At 41.1% G+C, this 26,386-nt stretch overlaps 1 protein-coding gene across 1 annotated transcript in view; it reads left to right on the top strand.

The window, feature by feature from the left end:
• Positions 1 to 26,386, top strand: part of TOP1 (DNA topoisomerase I) — a 67,047-nt gene that overhangs the window by 5,470 nt on the left and 35,191 nt on the right. Inside the window, exon 3 of the mRNA XM_076352449.1 lies at positions 22,952 to 23,054. Coding sequence (XP_076208564.1) covers positions 22,952 to 23,054 — 103 coding nt within the window. The remainder of the gene's footprint in view (positions 1 to 22,951; positions 23,055 to 26,386) is intronic.

Genomic DNA, 26,386 nt, shown 5'->3' with positions numbered 1-26,386 from the left:
AAATTTCTTAATTTCGTTTTCACATTGATTTTTCAATTATGTTCACAGCAATCTATCGCAGGGCTTGTAGAATATAACAGTGTAGCTTTACTGTAGGAATCAAATTGTTACAAGTGAGGGTACTCTGAAGTAAATCGATCATTTAGGACACTTCTCGGAAATGCAGACTCAGAAATGTAAATAAATGTATTGTTGGTAAGCTGCTCTTAGATATCATGTACTACATAAGTTGTTTGCATCTATTTTCCCAGCAGTAGCCTCAGAAGGGCTTTACTAAAGACCTTGAGGTCTGTTGTGTTAATTGTTCTGACACATTCAGCATTCAGGTTAAAACTTAATGGGTGTCTTGTGGGAGTGGGGAGTTGAATGCATTTCTGTTAGCTGTGGCCAACTTTTGTTTTTGTTAAAACTCAGCAGAATTACCTAAATGTGCTGGAAGATGTGTTTCGGGGGTTAATGGCCTGTGTGCTTCCTACTTCTAGCAGATTTTCTTAAGATGTTTTTCCTTTTACTACAGTGTTAAGCGATATCTGTTATTAACTTGCTATCAGGGCTACTTTGTTTACTTTGTAAAACATGAAAGATTTTTAACCAGGGGACCAATGTAAAAGTGTGGTTTTTTTACATGGCTTCACATAAGTTAGGCACACAGCTCATAAATGTGATCGAACACAAATTCAGATTTAATTTCACTTACAACTGTGACTTCAGATATTTGTTGGATAGTTCATTGAATTCCAACCTCCTGAGTTGCACTGTCAGCAGATACTGCAATAATATGTAATTATAGCAAGTACTTAACATCTCATTGACTCAAATTCCTCTGTTAATGATTTCACTGGATTCCTGTTAAAGTAATACCTGCTGAAATAGCACAAGCCACTGCCCTATTAGAGAGAGGCTCCAGGTCAGATTCTTACTGATGTTGTAAATTGCTGTAGTTCTGCTAAAATCAGCGGAGCTCTGACAGTGTATCTGCTTTTTTGTTATTGGACTGCAGGGATGGGCTTTAATGATACAGTGACTATTTAAGAAAAGGATAATTTAACGTAAGAAATTGGTGCAGATTTTTTTTCTGTGGCTTTTCAAGATGGGATAGTTTTTCTTTCAAGTCCGCTCGAGCTGGTTGTGCTAATATAACTTCTCACATCCTTGTAAGACATGCAGTCATTCAGAAATATTTATTGGCTTATTAAATTGAATTGCCTTTGCAGCTGTTAGTTTTATAGAAACTGCCCCAAGTTTTATAGAAAACCTCACATTCCGAAACATGGGAGCAAAATGCGATTTAGCATTAGGTATTCCGCTCCTGCCTGCAGTTTTGAAGGACTGTGTCTTAGGTTTCCAAATCTGAGAGAGGATATTCGTTGTAGAAATCGGTGTTTATCACCTTGCTTTTCTGGTGCTGTTTCATTTGACTGAGACAGCAACATATGACAGATATGCCCAGCCGTACCTTCTCCCTGCATGACTATCCATTCTGGGCTGTTTAGCACTGTCAGTGTTTAAATATGTATCATCATTAGATTTCAAAATGCTTCCTCCTGTTAAGAGAACAGGAGAAGGGTATGGACTAGCTGTTGTTTCAGCAGTGAGTTTGCTGCTGACCTGGTCTTCTGAAAGAACAGCTAGAAAATCAGTTTAAAACCCAGTTCTCGGCTACAGTAGGATTATTCCTTTTAAACAGTATTCCCGGTTACTGCTGTCCTTACGCTGCTAAACTGTCTGCTCTAGGGAGCTCCCACTGCATGTGTCTCTGGTGGCTTCCACTGCCTGTCACTGGTTGAACATTGGAATTAATACAGTGTTGAAGTGCTGTTCTGGGCAGAGCAGAGAGCGCCTTTTCTACTGCAGGCTCCTGCTATTCAGTACTTCAGCTGAACAAGTTGTGGTAGTGGTGTCCCGGTGTGTATGAGACTACAGTGTTTTTAGCACAGCATTTGTTTAAAACGTCCTGGCTGACATAAATACTAAATAGTTCCAGTGGATTTAATCAGATTTATAGTTAGAAATATTTTCATCTTGAATGCTTGCTTTTTAAACTAATGATCATAGAGTGAACTGCAGTAATGTCTTCTGGTGTCACAGTGAGAGTTAGGACATTTGGGAGGTGATGTGAAAAGAAAGGGTGAAGTTAATTTTGTATTCTTGTGACCTGTAAGGTATAAAAAGCAGTAGAAAGTTGCTGCTGGCTTTAGAAACATGAGCATACATGCATATTTTCAAGTTGAAATTTGGTTTCTTAATTTGACTTCTGTACTCAGCTGATGAACAAGTGAGCCCCAGACTTGAGAATGAAAGTGGAGAGAGTGGAGCTGCAGTCGGTCTTCCCGAAACTTGGTATTTTGTAACACCTACTTAACATCGATGATTCTCGGACTTCTTTGAGATAAAAGTAGGATTTTGTTAAACCTCAGTCTGTGTTGCAGTGTCAGCAGGAGCGGTGATATGAAATACAGTTTTGTGCCAGTCCTTGTGACAAACAATATTCTGGGAGATCCTCCAGCGCAACTGGTGGAGATCAGACTTGATGCTTTTGGGGAAGTGGGAGACCTTGGCAATTAGTTCCCCATTAATAGCTAATGATAGAGATGGAGTCCTGTAATGAGGAAGGATGAGTAGAAGAGGGACAGTGGTTCAAATAAGAATTGCCTCACAAATTTGCTAGAGTGTTATCACAAAGTTCTAGTGGTGTTTTCCATCATGTCAAGGCCTGTTTGTCCGCTAGAATAATGTACTCCACGCGAAAAAGAAGACGTGGCCAGACAGCTCTCGTGAATACTACATTTGATACTGTTGCTTCACCCTGGGGAAGTTTCCTTTGTTCATAGCTGTTACTTAAATCTCAGTAGCTTCACTTGAAGATGGTCGCAGTAGTAGTCAGCTTAGACAATTAACTTGTACTGACAGCTGCTGTGTGTTTCGAAACTGCCACTTCCCAATGTGAAGGAGTCACAAGGACGGACAGCATTGAGCATGCTTTACTCCTGTCTTGGAAAGCTTTGGGGGCGGGGGCTGGAAAATGTCTGAAATGCGTATCTCGATGGGATGGGGGCAGTGCAGGCTCAAATATGGGAGGTGTAGCAGGAAAGTTAGTGTAGGTGCTTGTCATTCAGCCTCAGCAGACAGTACCTCATCAAGAAAAACAACCTGTGTCTCCACCTAAAGTACTTAAATCCCTTTTTAAGTTTGAAGATGATAATTTCTGAAACTGGGATGATTGCAGGGTAAAGAGGGACAGCATCAGGCCATTGGGAAATTGTTTTATTAGAAGGCTCCTGTCAGTCTTGGAGCCAAAAGTTGCTTCCCACAAAGCTTCTGATGGGTAGATCTTTCTGGATTCCTTACTGATATTTTTGACATGAATGTATTTGTTCATGTTCACAAACTTACCATACGCTTTGTGCAGTTGTGAGCTGTGTGGGTGTGCATGTATGTATTTTTATCTTATACCTTTGTCAGAGAAGGGTTTTTTTAGAGAGCGTTATAAAGACAATGGCTTCCTTCTCTAGCAGTATTGCAGAGTGCTGAGCTTCACGGCACCCACCAAAAGAGCAAGATTTGCTCCTTCATAATTCTGCCCAACATAGATGGTTGCCTGTTAAAGACAGATGGACGTTCATGGAATTCAGTGCTGCAGCAGAGTGATTCTGCAGTTGGCTGTATCTTTCCATGACTGAAGAGACTGATTTCTACCTCAGGAAAGCTTGGAGTGTACTTGTAGCTTCACTAAAATATTTTTATCAGTCTATGTAACTCATCTTTGGTTAGGTCATATCTGTGTCCATTATTAAAGACGTGCTCCATGGTGAGGATAACAGCTAAGCGTCTCAGCAGCAGCAGTATACAGCTGACAGTCTCTTACAGACACGCAGTATTTAGCAGATAGTACAACTTTATTTGGGGAAGCAAGACTCTTACATTCTCAATGAAGGCATAGTTCTGATTCTTCAAAATGTTCCTTTTTCTCCCATAATGCTATTTTTCAGTGATTTTCTAAAAATAAGACCCTGGTGACTTTTACTACTTATTGCTCATTTTGAAATCCTAATCATTGATTTGCACAGTCTTACTAATTTTTGCAGCAAGCATCTGGGACCTCAGTAGTAGAGCATTTTGCTGTGTTAGGGAATAAATGATAGGAACAAATGAAATACGAGGTCTCATGTTCAACGTGGATAAGACTGCATACAGCTTGTCCTGTCTGAAACCCACTGGGCTAATGCATGAGCACTGTTTCTCTGGCTGCTCTGGAATGAGTTTTACCAGATGCTTTGTAATTTCTGAAGTGTTGGGCTCACTCCACTACTCAGTGTATACTGCATGGGATTGGAAGTTGTCTGTTTCCATCCAAATGTCTGTCAGTTTGGTGCAGCTAGATGATGTGTGGCAGTGTCTAAATGGAAAAATTTTAAGAATTTTTAAAAAGAATGTTTTTAGACATTGACCAGAGATGTGGCTTCATGGTAAAAAGTCAAGAAAATAATTAATAGGAATGGAGCGATACCCAAGTACAGATAGCTTTTTAATTTTTCCTGGCATTTGTCACTTACTCTGATCTATTGCCTAACACTGCTTCTGACACATGAGAATATGAACTTGTGGAGTGTTATCCAGGACCTTTTTTCTCCCTTTATTTGCCACTTTTCTTCTGTACACCTTTTCAATTTGAACGACAGTGTGGTAGTTTTTCCTTTGTATGTAACACAGAATAGATGACCTGTGTTCTAGGGCCAAGGCAATGTACTTTAGCTGAACTTTTTATCGATGGCAATGTATTACTGCTCAAGGCTTATATTCCAGTATTTGAACAAGGGCCAGACTTGTCAAAACAGCTGCTCATCTTCCTCTGAGGTTGCAGTTTCTTGTTTTGGAGAGGTGGCCTAAAAGGACCTTTTAGGGGAGAGGGTGAGGGAAAGGTGGGCTCTCACCTTCTGTGGTTTTTTCCCTTTGAAACATGGTAAGTGTCTGTTGCAGATTGTTAAGTATCTGGAGATAGAGTTGAGAAACATGTAGTGGTTTTCCAATTGAAATGCAGAGGTTTCTGGAGTTAGGGTAGCACAACTAAGAGGCTTCTATTTTTGTGGTCTGCAAGCAGAGTTTTAGGAGGAAAAAAGTACAGGAGGTGGCAGGGGACACCCTGCTACATAGCTTGTGACATGGGATGATTTGGACAACTGATAACCAGGTGGGAGGGCTGTCTTCCTTCATCTGCTCTGCAGCGGATGCAAGTGGATGGAGTTCCTTCTGTCCTTAGGGAGGTTCATAGCTAAGTAAGTTGGCAGTTCTTATTCCAGCTTCTGGTTTTGTGCGATGCTGTCTTGTCAGCTATCAGCATACTCTGTGTTGCTTGGTGCTCTGGTCAAGCTATGTGAAGATGAAGGGTTGAATATGAAGAGAGACACTTTTGAAGCTGAAGGCAGGAAGTGCTGGGGAGGGACATTCTGTTACACACGGACACTATGCCTGGGATTAAGGTCCTTTGTGCTATACATTGTTATCCTGTCCTAAGGCCGTGCTGTTTAAATAGACAACACAGTAGGAGAAGAGGGAGTACTATGCTCTTCTCAGAGGTGGAAAACAAGAACAGAGTGGGAGTGATTTCTTCCAGCACAGAAATAGGTATAAAGCTGTCTGGCTAGGACTAAGATTCAATTCCAACTTGGACTTTTGTTTTTGACTTTTAGTTCTCTCTCCACTTGAGGACTGAGGTGGTTAGCAAAGGGCAGTACAAAAAAAACCCAGCTTCTACAGTTTTAGCATATGTTGTAATTTTTTCTTGAATACAGAACTCATCTCAGGAGCTAAGCCTGCATTTTTTTTTTTCCTGTGGTACTAACTAAATTATTTCACAAATACTAAAATGTTGCATGCTGGGTTTTGCAATTAGTGAAATCACTGGATTTACAGTGGGGAGATCAGTGGTTCCCTTGTCTGTGTGCGGGGTTCCGGTATCAAGTACTTTACAGGTTAGTCTCTTGCACCATGCATGCCACCTTGGTATGAGTGTCTCCTAATTGTGCCTTGAGCAATAGGAAGAGCGTATTATGTCTTCTGCCAGTTTGTGAATGCTAGCAAGTGTATGAGTAAGATCAATTATTGGAGAGATAAAACAGCTGGGATGGGCAGGTACCAGTTTTAACTTGCCTAAGAAGGTACACTTACAAGTTAGACGAGCACTCTCCATTTTAATCTAGCCTTTTGGGAAATTGGAAGCTGGAGCTCTTTGGAGATCCGTGTGAGGGTATGATTCATTGCAACACAAGCAGCATGTACAAAATGGAGGGATGGAGTAGTGCTAGTGACGTACTCTGAGGTTTGTACTCTAGAGTTAATGACCACCAGATGGGGAATAAAAAGCTGCCTGCTCTTCTTTTGAGGACCGAGAATGTCATTGAGGCTGTTAAAATGTGCCGTATCTATTGTAATGCTTCTTGTGCACAGGAAACCCCTTTATGCGTGGATCAGAGTAAGCTTTCCTTACTGGTGTTTCCCCTCGAGACTTAGTTTTTAGCATTGGTTTTGACTGAAGATTAGGTTCCTTCAGTTTGGTAACAGTGCACCTCAGGGATAAAGAGCAAAAAGTCTTGAGTGCTTTTTGGCAGAAAAGGTAAGGTGCAAGTTGTGTTCCAGTACACAAGTGTGAATTGCCAGATCCAGAGGCAGTAGGTTCATGTCACTACAAATACAATGCCAAGAGATGAACTCTTAACAACAGTGACCTGGATTAACTTCTGCAGTGTTGCCCAATTCTGCTGTAGGTGTCATCTTGATCCATCTTGTTAGTCAACAAGCACTAGCCCAAATCAGAGTCAGGATATCAGTGCTGTTAATTCTGATATTTGCAAGCTGTCATACTGGAGCTGTGTAGGTGTTTGGGTTACTTTGTCTTGCTCCAGCAGATTGGAACGTCTCTCCAGCTGTCCAGGATACCTTTGGACGTGAATGTTGTGGATAACATGCATTTTTCAAGAGCCTTTTTCACTTTTGCTTTCTTATATCCTCCTGTGTTCTTCCTACTCCAAAACCAGGAAGCCTCTCAGAGGAGCTAGTGTCTTGTCTGAGTCATAATATCATAGCTGTGTATGTCACCTGCACTTCATTAGGGAAGCATAAGCAAGCTGTCCTTGAAATACCTGTTTTTATGAGTAGATACAGTCTTTAATTTAAAATACGCTGCTCTCTGGAATTTGGTGGCTGTCATAAACAATGTTTTTGTTTTATCATCAAGTAGGCTTATTCAGCATCACTTGTATCTAAAGGAAGCTGCTTTCTAGGTTTTAGACTGTTCCAATTGTCTAGATATAAAGAGGAAAGTACAGCTTGGCATTTGATGCTCTATGCTTGGCTTCTTTAGTTGTCAGCATGTGGTCTTGGGAGAGCCCAGCACAGTGTAGTTTTGTCTGCCCCAGTCCGTAGCTTGTCTTGCAGTGGATGGAGATGGCAGCTAGCAATAAGCTGGCTATCCCAGTAATTTAATTCTTAAATTGAATCTTAGGCAAAAGGCAGAAGCACTTGAATTGATGAGTCCATCGGTTTCTTGTTTCATAAATGAAGGTGTAAAGCTGTCATTCTTCAAGCATTGCTTTCTGTGTCTAACATGTTTGCCCCTTCCCTCCTGCCCAGCCCTGTTGTTGAGACTCTTGTCCAGTGATGCATGATCTTCGGTTTACGGTTTTGCTATCCATGACTGTCAAAGCGTGAGCTCGTATGTGTAGAGGAAAAAGTGAATTTATTGTTGAACCATAGCCTGAGTTAAAATACTCTGTCCTTCTCTGTGTTCATGAGTAGGAGTCTCTTACAGCACTCATCCAGTGCAGTATTTGCCTCTTTCAGGAATCTGATAGATTTTTCTTCAAAGCTGCTGGTCTCGTCTCTGCATGCCAACTGAATCTGGTCTGTGAGCAGTTTAGCAAACAGGTTACAGCTGGTGTTGACAGCAGGGATAGCTAGTTCAGAAGGTGGGTTGGATCTCCTAGGAACTGATCTGTGCTTGGGCTTTGCCCATCGCTCATCAGTGTACTTGGTTAGAAGGAGAAATGATACTAATGCCCTGGCCGCGTTTCCGAAGGATTGGGAGGTTTACAAGGTTTTGGTGTGCTGAAGCTGAAGTGTGTATTTTTAAACGGGTTCCTTCATACAGAATGAAGCTGTGGAGCATTGTTTTGTGAAATGAGTCCCCTGTAGCTGTATTTCACAAGAACATGAAACAGTGTTCAAAACAGATGTGAGCCTCATTTATTAATGGTGCAAGTAGTTTGTTTTTAATTCAAGTTCTTGTGTTTTTTCTGTTTTTGTAAATACCCCAGCCATCCACCCAGGCACAGGAGCCTTATGCTCAGACTCTAATCCAGACTAAGAAACCTTAAATCCCAAAGGGAATTCCTTAGCCTGTAGTTCAAGGAGTCCTTTTTGCATAACATCAGTGTGTTTGTGTTTTGGGAGGGCCATTGAGCTGGGGAAGGGAATACTTCTCAGTTTCGTTTTTACAGAGAAGTCCTAGGGAAGAAGTCTACTGACTTGCACATGGCAAATATTTACATTTTGAATGGAGCTGAAATAAATATGCTATTTGATCCCCCCCCCGATGAGTTTTTATAGTGTCTTTTTGGATGTATTAACAGTTTAATCTCAGCAGAGCTCTGGAATTAGTCTTTGGCAATTAGCTCTATAGCAGAACAGAGTCAAAGAAGCCTTCACTTTAGTTGTTTTTCCCCAATACTGAAAAAAGTATTTAAAAAGAAATTGTAGTTCATAGACTACAAACAAGTATAATGGTGATTTTTATCATAGTTGCTTCAGAGACTGGAAAGCTAAGTTTTCCACTAGTTTTCAGTTCAGACAAGATTTGGTATTCAGAAGGGCTTTCTTGTAAGCATCCATGAAGTGTTTGAAGGCTTAAAAATGAATGCAAATTTGTGTCATTTCTAGGTTTCTCATAGGTCTCTTATTTCCATGTTCTGAAGTTGGTGTCATTTGGTCAACAAGTGTCAGTGACACTTGCTCAGTTCTTAATCTCATAAGCTATTTCTTAACCTTAACTGTCTCCTGTCCATCACTGCCAGGTATCCAAATAGTATCTTATTAGGCAGTGTGGTCAGTGCTTTGCTAACTACAGGTATGTGATTTCCCAAATCCTGTGATCCGAATGGGTTTATTTACATACAGAACTAAATTCAGATCGAATTACTTGAGGAGATCAGTACTCCAAAAAGGCATCAGTACAGAAATAGGTTGTCAAGCATCTTTGTACACCGAGTCAAATGATGTGTCCTCCTTGTTGGTCCCTACAGTTTTCCCTTGCACTTAATCAAAGCAGAATTACTCTTGTATGTCAGACATGCACGTAGTTCATAAAGCAACTCCTAATGCTCTCCTTGATGGAACAAATGCTGGACTTGACATTAACTGCACGCTTCTCGCTGTAGCGAAGTTAGATTTTTCTGAGAATGTGATGCTTGGTTTTAGCAAGTTGTCTCCTTGCTTTACTTGTCTGTGGTTATTGCTTTCACTTAAAAAATTGCTGTTTCTGTATCTCGGGGTAGCTGTCTTACTGTAAAGTGCTAGCAGACAAGATTTCAGTATTTGTCACAGAGACTGTAGTGGCAGAAAGTATCTTATTTTATACTTTAATCTCAAGGTAACTGGTACTTTAAAGTCTCTTGTTGTGAAAACCTGTGTTGAACTATTTTTCTGGTCATAGATCCTTTCTTGAGCAGAGACTACTGAACTGCTTCACCTCTTAGAGATGCAAACAAATGTCCTTAGAAAACCAGGTTGAACTTACATTGTCTCCAACAAATTTGGGGTATTTAGTACGCCATCACTAGAAGAGAAACATTACTGTTACGAGCTGTTACTTAACTTTAAATTTTATTATACCTTTCTCCAGGAGTATCTTGATCTGTCCATGCAGCTGCTTAGTTTTGGGGATGGCATGTGAAGTTAAGTATCTCCTGTCATTTGCTGATTTTCAGAAGAGGTTACTCATATTAATTCTTTCTTACGGTATTAGGGCTACCCATCACGTAGTTTTCCCACTTACAGGCTTTACTTAGTACTACCACAGCCATTAATGAAAGCTTAAGACTCCGGTGTTTCAGTATCGGTGCCTTTTCACATCCGATAGTATCAAGTAAAAGGTGATCACAAGTTGCAGTTGTGATCACAGGAAAAAGGGAGTTTTTTTCTGGTCTGCTAGGGACTGGAGTACAAGAAGTAAGATAATTGCTAGTTGGAAAACAGATCCAAGTTCAAAAATAAATTGGTACACTTTAAAACTTGCAAAATAGTGCTGCTGAAAAACAGGTTAAATGTATTCACGTATTGCAGTTTCAGAAACCACTGGGGCTGCTGTGCTCTTTTGGGTAAAGCAGAACTTACTCTGAAGAGTGTGAGCATTGCTTTCTGCTGCTGGGTACCTGGATGGCGCTTTCCCTCCCAGAAGTGGTTTTGTCTAGCACAGGCTTGAAATACTTGGAGGAGGAGGATAGGAGGGAACATACAGCTGCTGCTCTGGGCTGTTTGTGTAGGAGCAAACTACTAAATCAGCTGGAGTGGCTACAGCTTTCAAGGTGGTATTAGTCCTTCATGGAAAATTTGTAATAAATTTTAACAGATTTATTGATTTAATTTTGACTCTATTAAGAATCACAATAACCTTTTAAAAATTTGTCTCAACATGTATAAAACTGGCAGCCAAGAAACTTTTAAAAATAGTTTTTCCTAGCCTTACAGTTGAATCATTCAGGAATAAATTATCAGATTGTAAATAGTCTTAGATGTTCCTCTTGTTTCCTTTGCCTATTTCTGCTGTCAAATAATCAAGTGGAAAGAAATATTTCTTAATTTTTCCTTTGGAATACTCCTGAAAATAAGCAATGTAACTTGTTTTTTCTCATTTTGGGTTGTATTAAAGAGGAATAACAAAGTCTTGAATCCCTATGGTTGCTTCTGTAGTGCTCATAGTTTTTCGAGCATGTTTCTAACCCTCTCACCAACCAACCTCTTAAAATATTTAAATGATGTTAGGTTTCATGTTCAGAAAACTTGAAAAGTAGAGAATGTGATCATGTTGCAGTAGTTGTAAAGCAGAACCATGGATATGATGGAAGTCATTAGTTAAGCACTTGGAGTTTGAAGTGCAGTGATAAACGAACTTTTGATGACCCTCTGCACCTGCAGCATACTTCCTTCAGTTTAAACAGCTCATTTAGTGACTATGATCGTGGAAGCCACTTGAAAGCTGAAAAAAGACAGCTAACTTTTCACACCTAGTTGTTTCTGCATAGGTAAAGAAAGGACTACGCTCAAAATTGAGGAACAAGGTAACCAGAAGCAATTGGTTCAGTTCGATTTCCAAGGATTATGCTTGCTTTCTTTTAGTACACTTTAGATGTGAAACAAATTAAGTAGATATTTTTCTCCTCTTCATAAGTCTCATTCAAGGCAGATATGAGTTTTGTGTAAGGTAGAGTCTGAAAATGTTGGCTGTGCATTTCATAAAAATTCTGATTTCCATCCAAAGATGCAAGTCATTAGTTTAAAAACAAACAAAAAAACCCCACCCCACCCCAAAAACCCAACGAAAAACCTCATCAAGCTGATAATATATTGTGTGGAGCTTTTTTAATTGAAACAGTTAGGAGTTTGTTATGCATAATAAAGTAACCACAGCATGTTATCCTGCATTAACAGGTTACGTTTTATATTCAGGTACCTGTATCAGTGTGATTTAACAGTTGCCAGCTAGTGAGACTTGACCTGGATTTAACAAAATAAACAGATTACAGGTGCATAATGAGATTCAAATCAGTGACTTAAAGTAATATTTCATGTCTCCTGATGTAAATTGAAGACTTCCAGTGGAATTTGGTGCACCATATCTAGGAGCTGTACTTAATAGTCATTTAAGTATTGCAGTCATAGCCTTATTTTAGAACTCACTTTTAAAGCTACTGTGACCTACACCGCTGTGGTGATGCTTCTTTCTATGTCCGCTCTCTTCCTTTCAGAAGTTCGAAGTGCAGAAATCTCAACTGTCATTAAACATTTACCTTTTGTTTACTTTCTTGTGTATTTTAGCTGGAATCGTGTTTCTTCTTGTATGCTAATTGCAGTAATGTCCCCTTAAGGCAGGGGAATTCCATTCCCTCCCTTGTCTTGAGAGTGGGACTTGTGGCAAAGCTGACTCTGGTGATAAGATGCTTGCAGACAACCGTTGGAATTACTCACCCACGCCAGGCTGATCACAGGCTGATCACTGAACTCGCCCACAATGGGAACAGAGGTGAAATCGGGCTGTATCCATCCAGTGCAGCCCTATACTTGAAAGAAATGATTGTAGATAGATAGGAAAGGAAAAAAAAAAAACAGCAAACCACCAGCTGGAATCAGTGTGGGAGTTGCTCCTACAGTGAGGAACCAGCTTGAGTGTGATTAAAAATAATATAAATGCCTGGTCTTCTGAAACAAACTTTTTATAAGACTTTGGCCATGCTTCCCCCATCAGTTCAGCTTAGTAGGCACGCTGCTAAACAAGTAGTAGGAGAATCATCTGACTCCAGCTTGTAAAACAGTGGTACTGCTTGGCAGAGGCGATTTCAAGATTTCACCAACCACTTTGTATTGCAGACTCATTTGATGTTCTAATACTGAGGATTGCGGAGGACTTACGTTGTTCCCAAGGGTGCTGCCTCTTCAACTCTTTCCTCCCTACAGCAAGCAGGAGACCAGCACTGGCCAAAGCCACATCATGTTGTCAGGGGATGATTAATAAAAGACTTTGAACAAATGCCATAAGAGCCTCTCCGCTGAGGACGCTGAGCACAGCTTGTACCACTCCCATGTGTATAAACTGTGTGTGATCCTGACTGCTGACAGGAGGCTAGTCATTGACTGCTACAAGAGAAGCATTTCAATGCAACTGCTTTTTTTTAATCTTCTGTAGAATTTTTGCTTGGGGGGGAGCCTTTGTTCTGGGTCAAACCCAGGATAGTCAAACATGCCAGCCCTGTCCTCGTGTGGTGTTGGTACAAATACAGGCTCTGTGTGAGCTACTGTTGAGACATCGCTCTTGCACTGAGGAAGTGTCAGGATTTCAGGGAGTCTTTACAAATGTCTTTTTAGTGAATCCAAAAATGCTAGTGGTTTACACAGCCAGCAAGTGAAAATATTTTTCTAGTTGACATCATTGCAGTGTAATTATTCCTGACAACACAGCAGTTTTCCTGTTGGCTAGTACAGTTTTTAGAACTGAAACTTTTCTTCTTATGCCCCAAAATAATATTAATCTCTTTATTCTTTAATATAGCTGAAGTTTCTATTATCCTTTCTAAGGACTAGGAATTATAGTTGTTTGCCCTTATTTTCTCCTGATTCACCTGTCTTGAAAGTTTGCATGCAGTAAGCAGCTGTTGACTTTGCATCACAAATTGTGTTGTTTGCACCTTTCTAATGATGGTATAAAGAGCAGTTGGAGGCGGAAGAACCTTCTGCTAGGGGCACTGACTCAGTCTATGGATGGAGTACAGTACATGAAGTTCTCTGCAGTGTGAATTTGTCACAGATTGCACTGAAAGATTTTCTTTGCTCTTGACCCAGTCTGCTAAAGTAACTCTCAGAGCTGTTCCCTGGGCAATTCTGTGTCAAAAATCGCCAGGTGATGATTCAGCCCACCTACCTGTGACGGCGATGCAGGCAGAAGCACAGCCACTGCACTCCTCACTTAAGGTCTAGGCTTGATTCTCATGCTACAGTTGAGCATAAGCTGGGGTTCTCTGAGCTATGAAGCAACCAAAGAGCAAAAGTGTCTCTGGTGTAAGTGCGCTTGGTGGTTGAGCAAAAGTGAGTGTTTCTATCCACCCTGGATTGCACACCCTTCGTGAGAGGGGATCGATGAAGAGCAATGTATTGTCCCAAAAATTCTGCAGCCCAAATTGCTAGCCAAGAACTCCTTAAGGAAAAGGATTCCTGCAAACCAGAAAAATAAGGGTTAAGCGAACCATTTTGCTTTAGATTGTGTTGAAGTAAGGGATAGGTTATCTTCTGAAGTCCCTGATAGCTCCGAAGTCTAAACATGACTGTAAATGTTGCAATTGCCTCGCTGTAGCAAACACTTTGGAGAACCGGGGCAGAAGGCAAGCAGAGGCGTGAGTGCCTCTGGTTCTTCCTCCTGAGCGACTCGCGAGTGACCCTGGCCAGTTCTTTTTGTCTTTGTCTCTGGTGCAGCGATACATCCCTCGGTGTGTGCATACATCCCTCCCTTTTGTCTCTTCCCGAGAGGAGATTGTATGTGACAGCACCGCGTGGTGGTTTCTGTGCTAAGCCTTGGGTCTGGGCTAAAAGTTGGTTGCTTTCTAACGCTGAAAATGGGATTAGTCACCTTTGCATTATCTATTTGAATGCCCTTAAATTTTATCTTCTTTTATAATTTTAAACTAGTTTTACACTCCTGGACGCTAGACTGGTTTGTGAGCAATTGTCCAGGCTTTCTCAGCAAGTCTGTCCTTCTTGCTGTGCCGGTTATGTTAACTGCATTTCGCACAATGGGGAGGAAACAGGTGTGAATTTGGAAAAGCTTGAGATTAGATGCTCTACTAAAAATTGTTCAGTATTAGGGGTTCTAAAAGAAATCCACAGGGAACCTACCTGTAACTACTTTTTTATGCAAATTTTTTTCCCTGAGCCGATTGGTAACAGCTGTTTCCCTTCAGCAACATTCACTTTATATACCCATAAGTCCTTCAGGGTCTCAGTCCTGTATATATGTGTATTAGCAAATTGGAATACAGATTTAGTTGCAGTGAGTGTAAGGCCTTTGAAACCTGAGAGGTAACGAAGCTCAAGCTTGTGGCTGTCCTTTGTTTGCTCTTTTGGATCTGGTTGTGATATTCAGATACAGACAGGCTTGGCTTTGAAAAGGGTCATTGGCTGCTACAGTTGCCTAGCTTTCCACTTTTGTATCTATTCGGACCCCTTCACTGGCTGTGGAAGGTAATTCTGGGCTAGTTTGAAATGGGATGTGGAAGAGTGAGTGCTTACTGAAAGCACGGCAGTTGTCGGACATGACAACAGCTAGGAGTGAGGTGGGCATATACCATATAAACTTGCAGATGCTTCCAACATGGCTTTATTTCTAGAGTGTCCTGGAGTCTCACAGTGCTCACTGCATGGATTTTTCCCTAGATCCTTTTGCTCTCGGCCTCATCCTGCCCTCCTGATGTGCAGAGATGTGATGGGCCATGGCTTTTGAAACTTGAGGCAAAAGTGTATCTTCAGTTTTGCTGCTTCCTTAAAGATGTACATGCAGTGCATAACTGTTTATTCATGTGGGTGCAGACTCATAAAGCAACAGGAAGAAATTGCTGAAACTATTTCTACCCCAGTAAAGGAAGGGAAGAGTGTTAGTATGCAAGGTACTCAAATTCTGAATGGAGGAGGCTATGGAAAGTAAGTACTTCTACTCATAAGAGTGTAGCCTTATAAGAATAAATATCACTAGGGACAAGAACGGGGTTGCTCTTATCTTGTTTCCTTAAAAGACTGCTCTGGACTTTTCCTCTCCTCCATGCCAGCACAGCAGCATTTTAAGCTGTACACTGATGCTGGTCGTTTCCCTGAAGTTTTAACTTGCAGTTCTGTTTTATTCTGCTTTATTCTGCATTGTTAGTGGAAACATACTAATGGGTTTCAGTCTTTGACTCTTATTTATTCAATTACAGGAGAATGTTTTACATCTTGGGAATCCCTGGAAACACATGTTTCTGTTCACATTGAACTTTTTTTGTTTTTAAGTGCAAATAATGGATTGAAACTTCATTGTTGCCTCTCGGTTGGGAGCCCATTGGCATGTGTAAGAAGCAGCTATTAATTTAGCCTTTCTGTACTGATCAAACATGTATTTTCATGCTTTATAAGGCTTCCTCAGTCTTGTCCTTTATGTAATATTGTCTACTGCAATTCTACTTGCAGTGATTTTATGCACTTGTTACACAGCAACTAAGTTCTGCTGTGGAATAGGCGTATGTGAACATGCCACCTCTTTCAGAAGAGGCCATGTAAAAGGCACTGACAGGTCATTAAACTTGCTGCTGCTGTCTCCACCGTTAGTTGTTTTGCTGCAAAATGCTTGCAGTGTAGCAGTTTCTTAAGGTCAGCATCCCTTTATACCACATAGCTATCTCAATTACTTAAGCATTAATTACCCACAGAGTATTAGGTACTTCCTCAGCAGGTGAAAAAATGAGGCGCGCAGAAAAAAAGCGATTAATCCAGTGTGGCTGAAAAAAATTTGAAGAAGGGCTCAAAACATCTGCGCTAAAGTTTATCTGTCCTTTTCTTTCTGAATAGGCTCTTGCAGCATGTCTTGCTTACCTACCCAGCTTCTGCAGGTTGGTTTAGACTGATGAAATGCCAGCAATGACATTTGCTTCAGGTTAACTTCATGTCCCAGAGGCTTCAGTCACCCAAGATAGGAGTGATCAGTCTGTGATTCCCCCCCCCCCCCCCCGGCCTCCTTAACCTATCCATGATAAGATTTAAAGTTTGAGATGGATAAATGAGTGTACAGCTTAGCTTGCAGACTTGGTCCTGTGCCCGCCGTGCTCTCTCACTGTTAGCAGTTCTGTCACATTGTTTACCTCTCTTCCTTAGATTGAAGTTGCCCCGGGGTTTCGGTGGAGCAGAAGGTGCGTTGATCTTGTTTTGCAAACTTCTTGTGTTTTTAAAAAGCTGTGTAAGATCCTTGCTTGCATGATAAAACTTTGCTGGAGAGTAAGTGGAACTTCTCAAGAAGTTGGTAGGAGCTATTCTACAGGACGGAGAATGACTGGAGACATCTATCTATCTGTCTTCCCCTGTCAAGATTCATCACCAAGTAATTCCACAGGTTTCTTCCTTTCCCCCTGTTCAACAGCAAGGAATAGAGGGCCTTCAAATTACAAGATCAATGAAGAATGCAGTAACTAAGGGGTCTGTCTTGTTCTGAAGCCAAGTTTCCCAGCACAGTCCTTTTAAGGAAAAAGACACAATATCTGTCTGTCCCCGTAGTATCTTTTGCCTCAGATAGCTGTTGAAGTGTGGAGGGGGTCATTGGTTTTACTCTGTTTCTATCAAAAGTACTAAGTTTTCAAGCTTCGGCAGAATTGGATACCATGTGGTGTGGTCAGTTCTGGCTCAGCCCAGAAGGGGTTTTGTCTTGGAGTACCTATAGCCTGGAAAATAGGTTGACTCAAATCTATTCAATGATGATATATTTCTTCATGTGAACCCTTAGAAAAAGGAAGAATGCACTCTGGTGGAGTCTTACTTTTAGTAATAAAGTTCCTGCCTTAGAGAGGGTAAACTGTTTGGTTATTCTGCTGTACTTTTCCAAGCTCCCTTTTCATGAGGCTTTCACACTTTTTTTCTATTTCTTCCCTTGTATGATTGGAAAATGAATGACTGAGGATCTGAAGCTTTACAACCAAGAGCTGCTTTGTGTGTTTTCCTTATGCTTAGTCAAAATTAATTTAGCTGTTTTGCAGTAAACTATAAAACTCAGATTTTATTCTGGTTTATGGAGGGAAACAGTGAGCACTGTTGAAGTGTCAGACTGCCTGAACCTGGTGCATCTGACCCAGTGATGCACCTGAAGTGATAGCAAAATAAATTTGTGATAGCACAGTAATTGTACTTCATTTGAATTTGACTTCAAGAAGGATTTTAAGGATTTAGAAATGGCTTTCTGCAGCAATGTTGATTGTGGAGATGTCTTTCAACACTGGTAAAGGGTTGCATGTCAAGTTGCTTTTGAAAGGTGTATCTGCGCTATTAAGTATGGCACTCTAAATGAGGAAACAGAAGCCTGGCAGCCTTGTTTCAGTATCATTGTAGTTGCTTTCCTTTCTTGTCACTTACTAAAAACCCAGGTCCTGCTGCTTTTATTGAATTTCATGCTTTGGAAACATTGCTTCCCCAAACTCTATGAAGACAAAAAGTCTTTATCCCCAGAACCTAGTAAAACATTTCAAAAGAACAAAGACTGCTGGCAGAAACCTTTCTGTAAGCAGGTTAATGAGGTATTCAAATTGTCCCCACAAAAACTTACAAGAAGGTGAACCAGAAGACAGCAAATATGGAAGGCTAATAGATTTATCTGGAAAAGCTGCTGTTGACCAGAAATTGGGGTTACCAGGTGTTAATTTACCAGCTATCTCACTTACTGTAGGATAAATGAGAAGGGCCAAATTGTTGCTCACTTCTTTTTCTCAGTTCTTAAAAAAAGATTCTAATGCAAAATTATGAAAATGGGATAAAATGGAACTGGAATAAAAGTGGGCAGTGGGAGTGGGATAAAATGGCACCTATAGCATTCTGTATCATGTGCCAGCAACATTCTCCCAAATAATATTGATAACTGTACTGACTGGGCATACAGTAACCTATGCCCCTCTGTGTGATTTCAGGATTTTATTAGAAAAGTTGCCGTCAAAACTGAAATATTAATGTAGGAAGTAGGCCTACTTCCCTTGATTGTGATATGTAAGTAATCTTTTTGGGGAGGGGTGGGGTGCGGAGAAGGGTGTTCAAAAGTGTTCTAAAAGCAAAGGAATTTGTCTCATGAATTAAAACAATATAGTTCCACATAATTGTTTTGTCACCAGACTAATCTATTAATACAGGGGTCATTCTTGTTATGAAAGGAGACTGCTCGCCTTTGCTGTCTGTTGGCACTCTGCCTCTCCAGGTGGCAACTGCCTGCTGGAAGAGGGCTTTCTTTTACTTCATCTCTGCTCTCGTCATGCTGTAGTTAGAGATGCCTAACCTTTTACAGCTCTGTTCCTGGATAGAGAGTAAAACTGCACTGTTCCAGTAATACGTATATACAAGTATTGCAAATAGGGTTATGACTCAGCCTTTCCCCAGAGGCTTAGCGGTGGAGCGAAGGCAGGGGGGGAACAAAACAGAGCCATGGACCAAAAGTGCTTAGAATTTCCCATCCTTAAATCAGGCGTCCTTGTAATTAAACAGAGTTGAAAGATGAATCAATGTACAAAAATGCAGAGCTGCTTGTGATTGTTGGAGGTACAGGGGGAATGGCAGGAGTAGTATGGGGACTGCAGTAATCTTTTGGAGACATACCAGGCTCAGCATTAACAGGCAGAGATCCAGTGCCAGAGACATCAAGCTTTCTAGAACAGAAGAGATGCCAAAAGCTCTGTTTGGGTTAGAGAATACTGAAGGGAGAGCCTTAGGGGTAATGGATCCTCGCCCAGTGAGCATAACCCCTGTCCCCACTGTAACCTTGATGCTGGAGAGAGACTTTTTGATTTCTGAAATCCTTTAAATATCACATGAGCTTTTGGGGGTTTGAACTTTGCTTACAGTAGACGGTGGATTTTGCTAATGCTCTTGGAGAAGGAATAGTATTTATCTCCTTGTTTAGTGTTAGAGGGAGCAGACATACTTAATGGAAGACATAAAAGGCAGGACACAAATCTGAATGTGTGATAATGTCTGACCTCATTCTGTAGCTCACATGAGGATGGACCTAGTCAACTGCTAATCAGCTGCAAGCTGGGAGAGAGTTACTGGAGACTGAAAGATTCTTCTAGGAATCAATGTGCTAAATATGTCAAAGAACATATATTACAGACAGGAACACTTCTGTTGATTGCTTCTGTGTTGATGAGGTTTGCTGCGAGGTGGCCCACTGTGTCTTGAAGTTTTGTTCCCCATTCAGTCATCTGTTGCCTGTGTAGTTCAGTTGGAGGTGATGCTGTGTTGGTTTCTGTGAAATGGGTACATAAACTGGAATGAAATGGCTAAACTTGTTTCGTGTCAGCCACCAAATAACTATCAACTTGGACTCCTAGATAAAGACGGTCTGGAACAAAGCACTTTTGTGTGATATGCCAAAAAAAGAATTCTGTCCTTTTTAATGACCCAGTCTCCTGAACTTCATCCAGCTTCACCCTCAAAAAAAAAAAAAGAGACCAAGAGCTTTAATGCCTTCTGAAGACATACATATGGCAGCTCAAGACTATTTAATAAACTCTTTTGAAGTCTTCATTCTTAACCTACCTCATGGCATTGTGTCAGAAAGCAACACCATTGAGTCTGAATGCTAGGCAAATATTCCAGAATAATTTCATTCTTAGGAGACATGTCTGGAAGGTAGTACACTTACCTCCATGGAAGTACTGAATTTAAAGTGTTGTCCAGTGTGAGAGGCCAAGTACCTATCCAGCCTTGACTGCACTTGGGTGAAAGCTCTCCTGCCAGTTTTTCCCTTCTGCTTTCAAGACCATGTGCACAACCTCCTGTTGTTCCCCAGCCACTTTGGCTGCCTTTTAGCCATCACCTCTATGAAAGACCTTCCTACTAGGAATCCTTTCGGTAGAAGGCAAAGGAAAGCTGAGCGGTGACAAATACTAGCAAGCAGAGCTAGTTTAACTGGTCAGGCACTTTTTTGCTGCTGTACCAGGCTTTAATTGTCTGAAAATACCAAATCATTGTAAGCAGTGCAGAGGACTGAGGAAATAGATGTCTGACTCTAGTGTTTCCAGGGTATAGCCCTGGAACTACTTTTTGAGAGCAAGTATTAATTTCAGCTGGAAAGCATGAGTCAGCTGGAAGGGAGTCTGGTGATGAAGGTTGAAGACTGTTCTGTTTTCCGCTTTTTTGTGAAAAATAATCTTGTGGTTTCTAAAGAGAATACCATTGAGCTCAGTTGCACACGTTTTCCATCGATTAGTAGAAAAAAATTGACTCTATGTTGGTATGTGCCTCCTTAAAAAGCAAGTATGTTATGAAATGAGTGTACATAGTTCTATGTATAGCATCATGATGGTTTTTCTAGCAATTTACCTATTCATCAAGTGTAAATAGATGGATGTTCACTTCAGCCGGTGCTTTAGGAATCAGTGAGTAAAACCTCTGTGGAATAAAACCCAGGCAGTTTGCAAACAGCCTGAGCTTCCAGCTACTGGCTGAACTGAAGAATCTTAAGTGTGAAATGCACTGCAAAAACATTTTTGCCAGTGAAATGTGTGTTGTCCTGGTGGGAAGAAGGGTACTGAGAAATTGCTTCTTGGCAGTTCAGAGAGTGTAGGTGTCCAGTCCCTCCACAGTTTGCCAGAGATTCCTGCAAAGCTCTGCCTGCTGAGAAAGAGATTTTGCTGTTTAGGTACTTGAAAACTCTTAGGTGCTTTATGCTGTAGCACCAGATGTTTCACATAACCTGCCCTGTGCCTGTACATCAAAATATAGAAAACTAAATCTTGTGCTTTAGATGGATATACTGTATACACCAAAGCACCAGGAAGTGTCACCAAGTTCAGGAGGATCGAGGAAAGATGCAGAAGGCAAGTTGGAGGCTTGAATGTCAGCATTCAGATGTTGTTTTAGGTTGTCTTACTGCAGGTGTGTGAAAACAGTACCTGAAGTTACAGAAAGCAATAGATTAAAATCGTATTCTGTGGAAATGTGACTGTGGGTATATTTCCACTAAAACCAGTTGAATGTTCGGAGGCTGTAAGAGCTGGTGTCAGTTAAGGAGAAAAATGAATTTGTGGTGAAAGACTTGGAGTCAGGAGAATGAAGCTTGTTCTGGCTCTGCAATGCATTTCCCATGTGACTGTGAAAGTCACAAATCCTTGTGTTGCAGTTTCCTATTCTTAGTGTAGGGATAGTAAGAGGCACAGTAACATCTTTACAATTAATTAAGCATTAATACCTTACATCCAGGATCTCTGGTGGAAATTCTGGCGCTGCGATCTGAAAACAGTTGCCAAATTCAGCACAGCCTTTTAGGTATCCTGGGCAGCTTACTTAATTTTAGTTGCTTTTAGAAGCATATTTAAAAAAAAAAAATAATAATAGGGGGAGTCTTTGGGCATGCACACATTCTTCCCAACATTAGTGACCTTGACTGTAAATGATAGTGCCTTTTGAGGTGGGCTTGAGGTGCTAGTTCAGCCTCAGCTCCTTTTTGATCTACTTACAAAGAACATTTAAGGACCTAAAGATGCTTGTAAATGAGTTTATTTACAATTCAGCTATGTTGCTCATTTTCTGTGCTGGATCTATTTCCTTGGTGCTTTAAAGGACTTTATTGTACAGTACAGTTGTCACTGAGGATGGGAAATGTCACTCGGAGTAGAAATTGATACCAAAAAAATTACTGTGTTCATGTAGATTTACTTAAGTGCCATCTCCCATTTCTGACCTGTCACTTAATTTGGACCAGTCCTAACCTGTGTAGGTGGGTTACCACTAGCACATACTCATTACAGCTGTCATGTTGGATTTTCTTGGTGGGGCTGTTAGCGGAGGGAGGTGTCTCCTGCAGAAGAGAAGCATGAGGAGGGAATTCCTAGTCCTCTTTTCTTTTCACTCTTTCTTTTCCTCTTCCCTCATTACTCCCCCTTTCCCTTGCTGTGTGCCTGTCATGTCATGCACTGTTGGGGATAAGAATAAGATTATTTTAATTTGGGGGGTGTGTGTGTGCTTTGTCTAGACTAGATACTTGTGGAAATAGCAGTCTAAATTCTAGGATTCAGCAGGCCTAACATTTCAGCTTTATGTTCTGTTCCTGTATCCTTATAATCTATTTGGCATGAAATACAGGCATAGGAAGTTAGGTTTCCCATCTGCCAAATAAGATTCAACTTGCTATAGCCATACTTACCTATTTAATAAGAAGGGTTGCATTTTTTTCAGGGTCTGTAAAGCATTTAAAGGTCATTGAACCAAAGTCCATATAAACGCAGCTGTTGCCAAGATGAATTAACTTGTGCTGCAGGAACCATGAATCCATTTAGGGCCTCTGAAATTAAGATTTTTGTTACAAACTTTGAATCACGGAAAATACTGGTATTGGGTGGGGAAAAATGCAGAGGTTCATGAGGGAGGCGTGGAGTTTTCTCCCAACTTGATTTCTTAATTTTTTTTGCCTCTCTGCTTGCAGATTCTCACAAACACAAAGATAAACACAAAGACCGAGAACACCGGCACAAAGAGCACAAGAAGGACAAGGAAAAAGACCGGGAAAAGTCCAAGCACAGTAATAGGTGAGGAAAAAGTCGATGAAGTCCTCATAGGCTATAAAACACTGTTGCACATGCAGTCTTTCAAGAATTACTCTGATAATATGAGGACGGAATTGCTACATTTTGAGTGTGGTTTATATGAGTGTAGGTGCTTTAAGCCTAACTTCTGTCATTGCATGCATTTCCATGTGGGTAGCTGAAGTAGTGTATCTTGCAAATGTGAGCCAATACTAATGTCTCAAAGATTATTGTAGCTTAGTGTTATTAAAAGCATTGAAAACTAGTTTAACGCCATCTTCATGAAGATTGATCAATTTTGTTCATGATCCTTTTTGTGTGTGGTTCTAGTTGTTTGTCAGAAATGCGGAGCTCCCTTGAGTGTTGGTATAAACCCCACTGTTTTAGCATAGTTGAACCTGATGTGACTATTCAGCCTCCTCATAATTAGAAGTGTCTGGAAAGATAGTCCCCCAGAATGATGGTGGTGTCCTTGGCCTGCTACCACAATAGCTGAATATCTCAACACTGTGAGGCAGTGTTATGAACTTCTGCTGGGTTAGATGATGAATTTGAAAGGATTGCATGCTGTTTTGTCTGATGTGATTGATGCACTACGCTGCCGCTATATGGGGAAAGTGTTTCATGCCAGTCACCTGCTGTATCATCCACACTGAACGTAAACACTTATTTACTCTGTGATGACCTGTAGCTCTTGAGGTGGTGGTGAATTCCACAGTCCAATTGATACCCTAGCCTAGGCTGTGAACTGCAAGAACCAGGATGTGCAGGTCTGTCCGTGGTGATTTGATATGATGGAGCACAGGGCAATTACGTCACACACAGGATGTTACTCAGAAAAGCTTTCCGAGTTGTAACTCCTGGCATGCAAGTGCCACGGAGCCTACACTGACAATGAAACTTGCAAAAAACAGTCCCTGGAGGGTAAGCTTCTGTTGTGACACTTGGTGAATGGCGGATAGCATTTATGCTATGGCCGAGCAAGTGTTATTAACTAGTTGCTGTGCAATTGTGATAACACAATCTAAAAATGAATTAAAAAAGCTTATGTTAACAATGATTTCTGTTAAAAAGAAGCATGGAAAGAAGGAAAGAGTCTGTGCTGAGCAGTGGGCTTGTTTTATAGGGGTCGCAATTTATTTGAGTTTTCTGTGACCTTTTGAGAAGTTATACAACCTTACTGTTCCATAATATGTTTCTTCTTTTTCTGAAAGTAAATCGTTGACGGGGGGCAGGGAGGAAATCTAGGCCAAATAACTTGCAGCATTTACAGGCTTCCACAGCAAAGATGAAATGCTTTGGACACATTGTTTGCACTCTTGTTTGCTCACATATCTATATTGCCTTGATTTCTGATTTTCTTTTTTCTGATCTTCAAGCATACACCCCAAAACTGACTGTCTTGTGTTTCCAGATGCTCATTGCTTCACTTGAAAAACCATTCCCCTGCAGTCTTAGCAAAGTACATCCTTTTGTAAGGAGTAATGTAAGCACTGTCTTTAAATTTCCAGAATTCATTAATGATTTGACCTTATTTGTGTAGGAGTTGGAAATGGTCAGTGTATTTTTAACTGGAAAAACTAATTATGGCTTATAACTTGAAGCTGCATGCTACTAATTGTGTAAACAATAAATACCAAAACAGTGGAAAGGAGATAAGAATGGCTAATGTGTTTTGTGAGGTGTAGCTCATGAGATGATATGTAATCATGCTTTATCTTGAAGTAACTCCTTCCTCCCTACAGTGTTGCCTTGAAATCCCTGTGAGAGAGGCATCATGTTTTCTAGGCACTGTGCCTAAAGCTTCCAGTCACTTTCATTTATCTATTAAGTGTTCATTTGTCCTGTGAGCACAATATACTGCATCTTTGAGTCCCATAATACGGTATACCTATGTGGATGGCATGACTGAGTGCATACATGTGCAGGGGTTTTGTTCAAGGCGTGTTCTGCAGAGAGATGACATAATACTGCTTTGCCGCTCAGGCCCCTACACAAGGTGGAACTTCCCTTCCCCAGGCTGAGTGCACAGCTTGTGCAAGTTTTCTATAGTGTGTTTTCTGCCTTTCAAAACTGCCACCTTATAAATAAATGTATTATAGTGCTGAATCATGAAATCTGGTCTTGAAGGTGGTACTCAGGGAAGGTAATGGACGCGGACATGGGTGCGGTGCTCTGTTTGGATCGCTCCTTCAGGAGCACTCTAAGATCTTCACTGCCCTGATCATGCTTAGTCATGCACAGGGTACATGGCTGCTTGCTGCGTAAAGCCAGCTGACTTCTAAAACAAACTTTTTAGAAATAACTGACCTCATAATTGAAATTTAAGTATTTCTTCCCCAAATCCTTTGATTCAGCTGTCATCCACGTAATTCCATAAATGTAAGTTGTGTCTGCGAGGATTAGGTTTAGGTTACTATTGTCTTGTGAAGGAGATAGCCCAGCAGCTCACAGCATGGGGGTGGAGGTGGAGGAGGATCTGTGGTGAGCAGGGAATTGCTTAGAGGGGAGCTGTTGGAAGGGCCTGAACGGAGCACGTGCTTGTGACCAGGCGACTGCCAAGTGTTCACATGGAAAGGTGTGAATCCAAGGATGGCAGAGGCCAGACTAGTGAGTTATGGGACGGGATGGGGCAGGACTGAAGCAAGCCAAGTTTCAGGTCAGGCTCCGTTACTACAGTCACTGTACCGAAATACTTTCCTGGACAGAACCAAGACGAACAGAGAAGTCTGAATTTTAGGATGGCCTGTATGACTGTCCAGTGTCGATCACTATCGTACTGCTAAGCAGATGAGTTGCACTGGGGAGGGGAAGGGGACGGGGACATTTAATCACTTTGCCATTTTTAATAGCTTTTAATTTTGCCAGCAGTGGGAGGGGAGGAAATTGCTCTGTGGGGAAATACTGGAGAATTGTCCTCTTTCAAAAGGGCGCTTAACTGTGATATAACAAGACCCAAAGCAAAACTGTTCTTGGGCGAAGAAGAGTGAGGGCTCTGTGATTGCCTATGCTTCATTAGTTTCGAAAGTCTTGGCTTAGGCCTTTGTGATAGAGCCCTACAAAAGGGCTGGTTCTAGGTCCAGTTTATTTTGATACTTGGTTGTCACGGCCGTCACTGCTGAAAAAGATTCCTTATGCAGATGTGTATATGCAAATGGAAGAAGTGCATCGTCGGCTGCGCTTACTAAACAGGGATACTAGTTTTTCAGCCCATCTACTGCTTAGGCAGAGGGTTTTCTTGACACTGAGCTGGTAAATGTCCATCTTCCCCAGTGTCAGCCAGTTGTGCCTGCAAGCTAACTGAAAGGTGTTGCATTTTTAGATTTTTAGCAAAT

The sequence above is a fragment of the Aptenodytes patagonicus genome, chromosome 14, assembly GCF_965638725.1.
Source record: "Aptenodytes patagonicus chromosome 14, bAptPat1.pri.cur, whole genome shotgun sequence".
NCBI classification, from domain to species: domain Eukaryota; kingdom Metazoa; phylum Chordata; class Aves; order Sphenisciformes; family Spheniscidae; genus Aptenodytes; species Aptenodytes patagonicus.
Note: the sequence above shows the minus strand (reverse complement) of the source record. Positions and strands in the feature narration are given on the sequence as shown.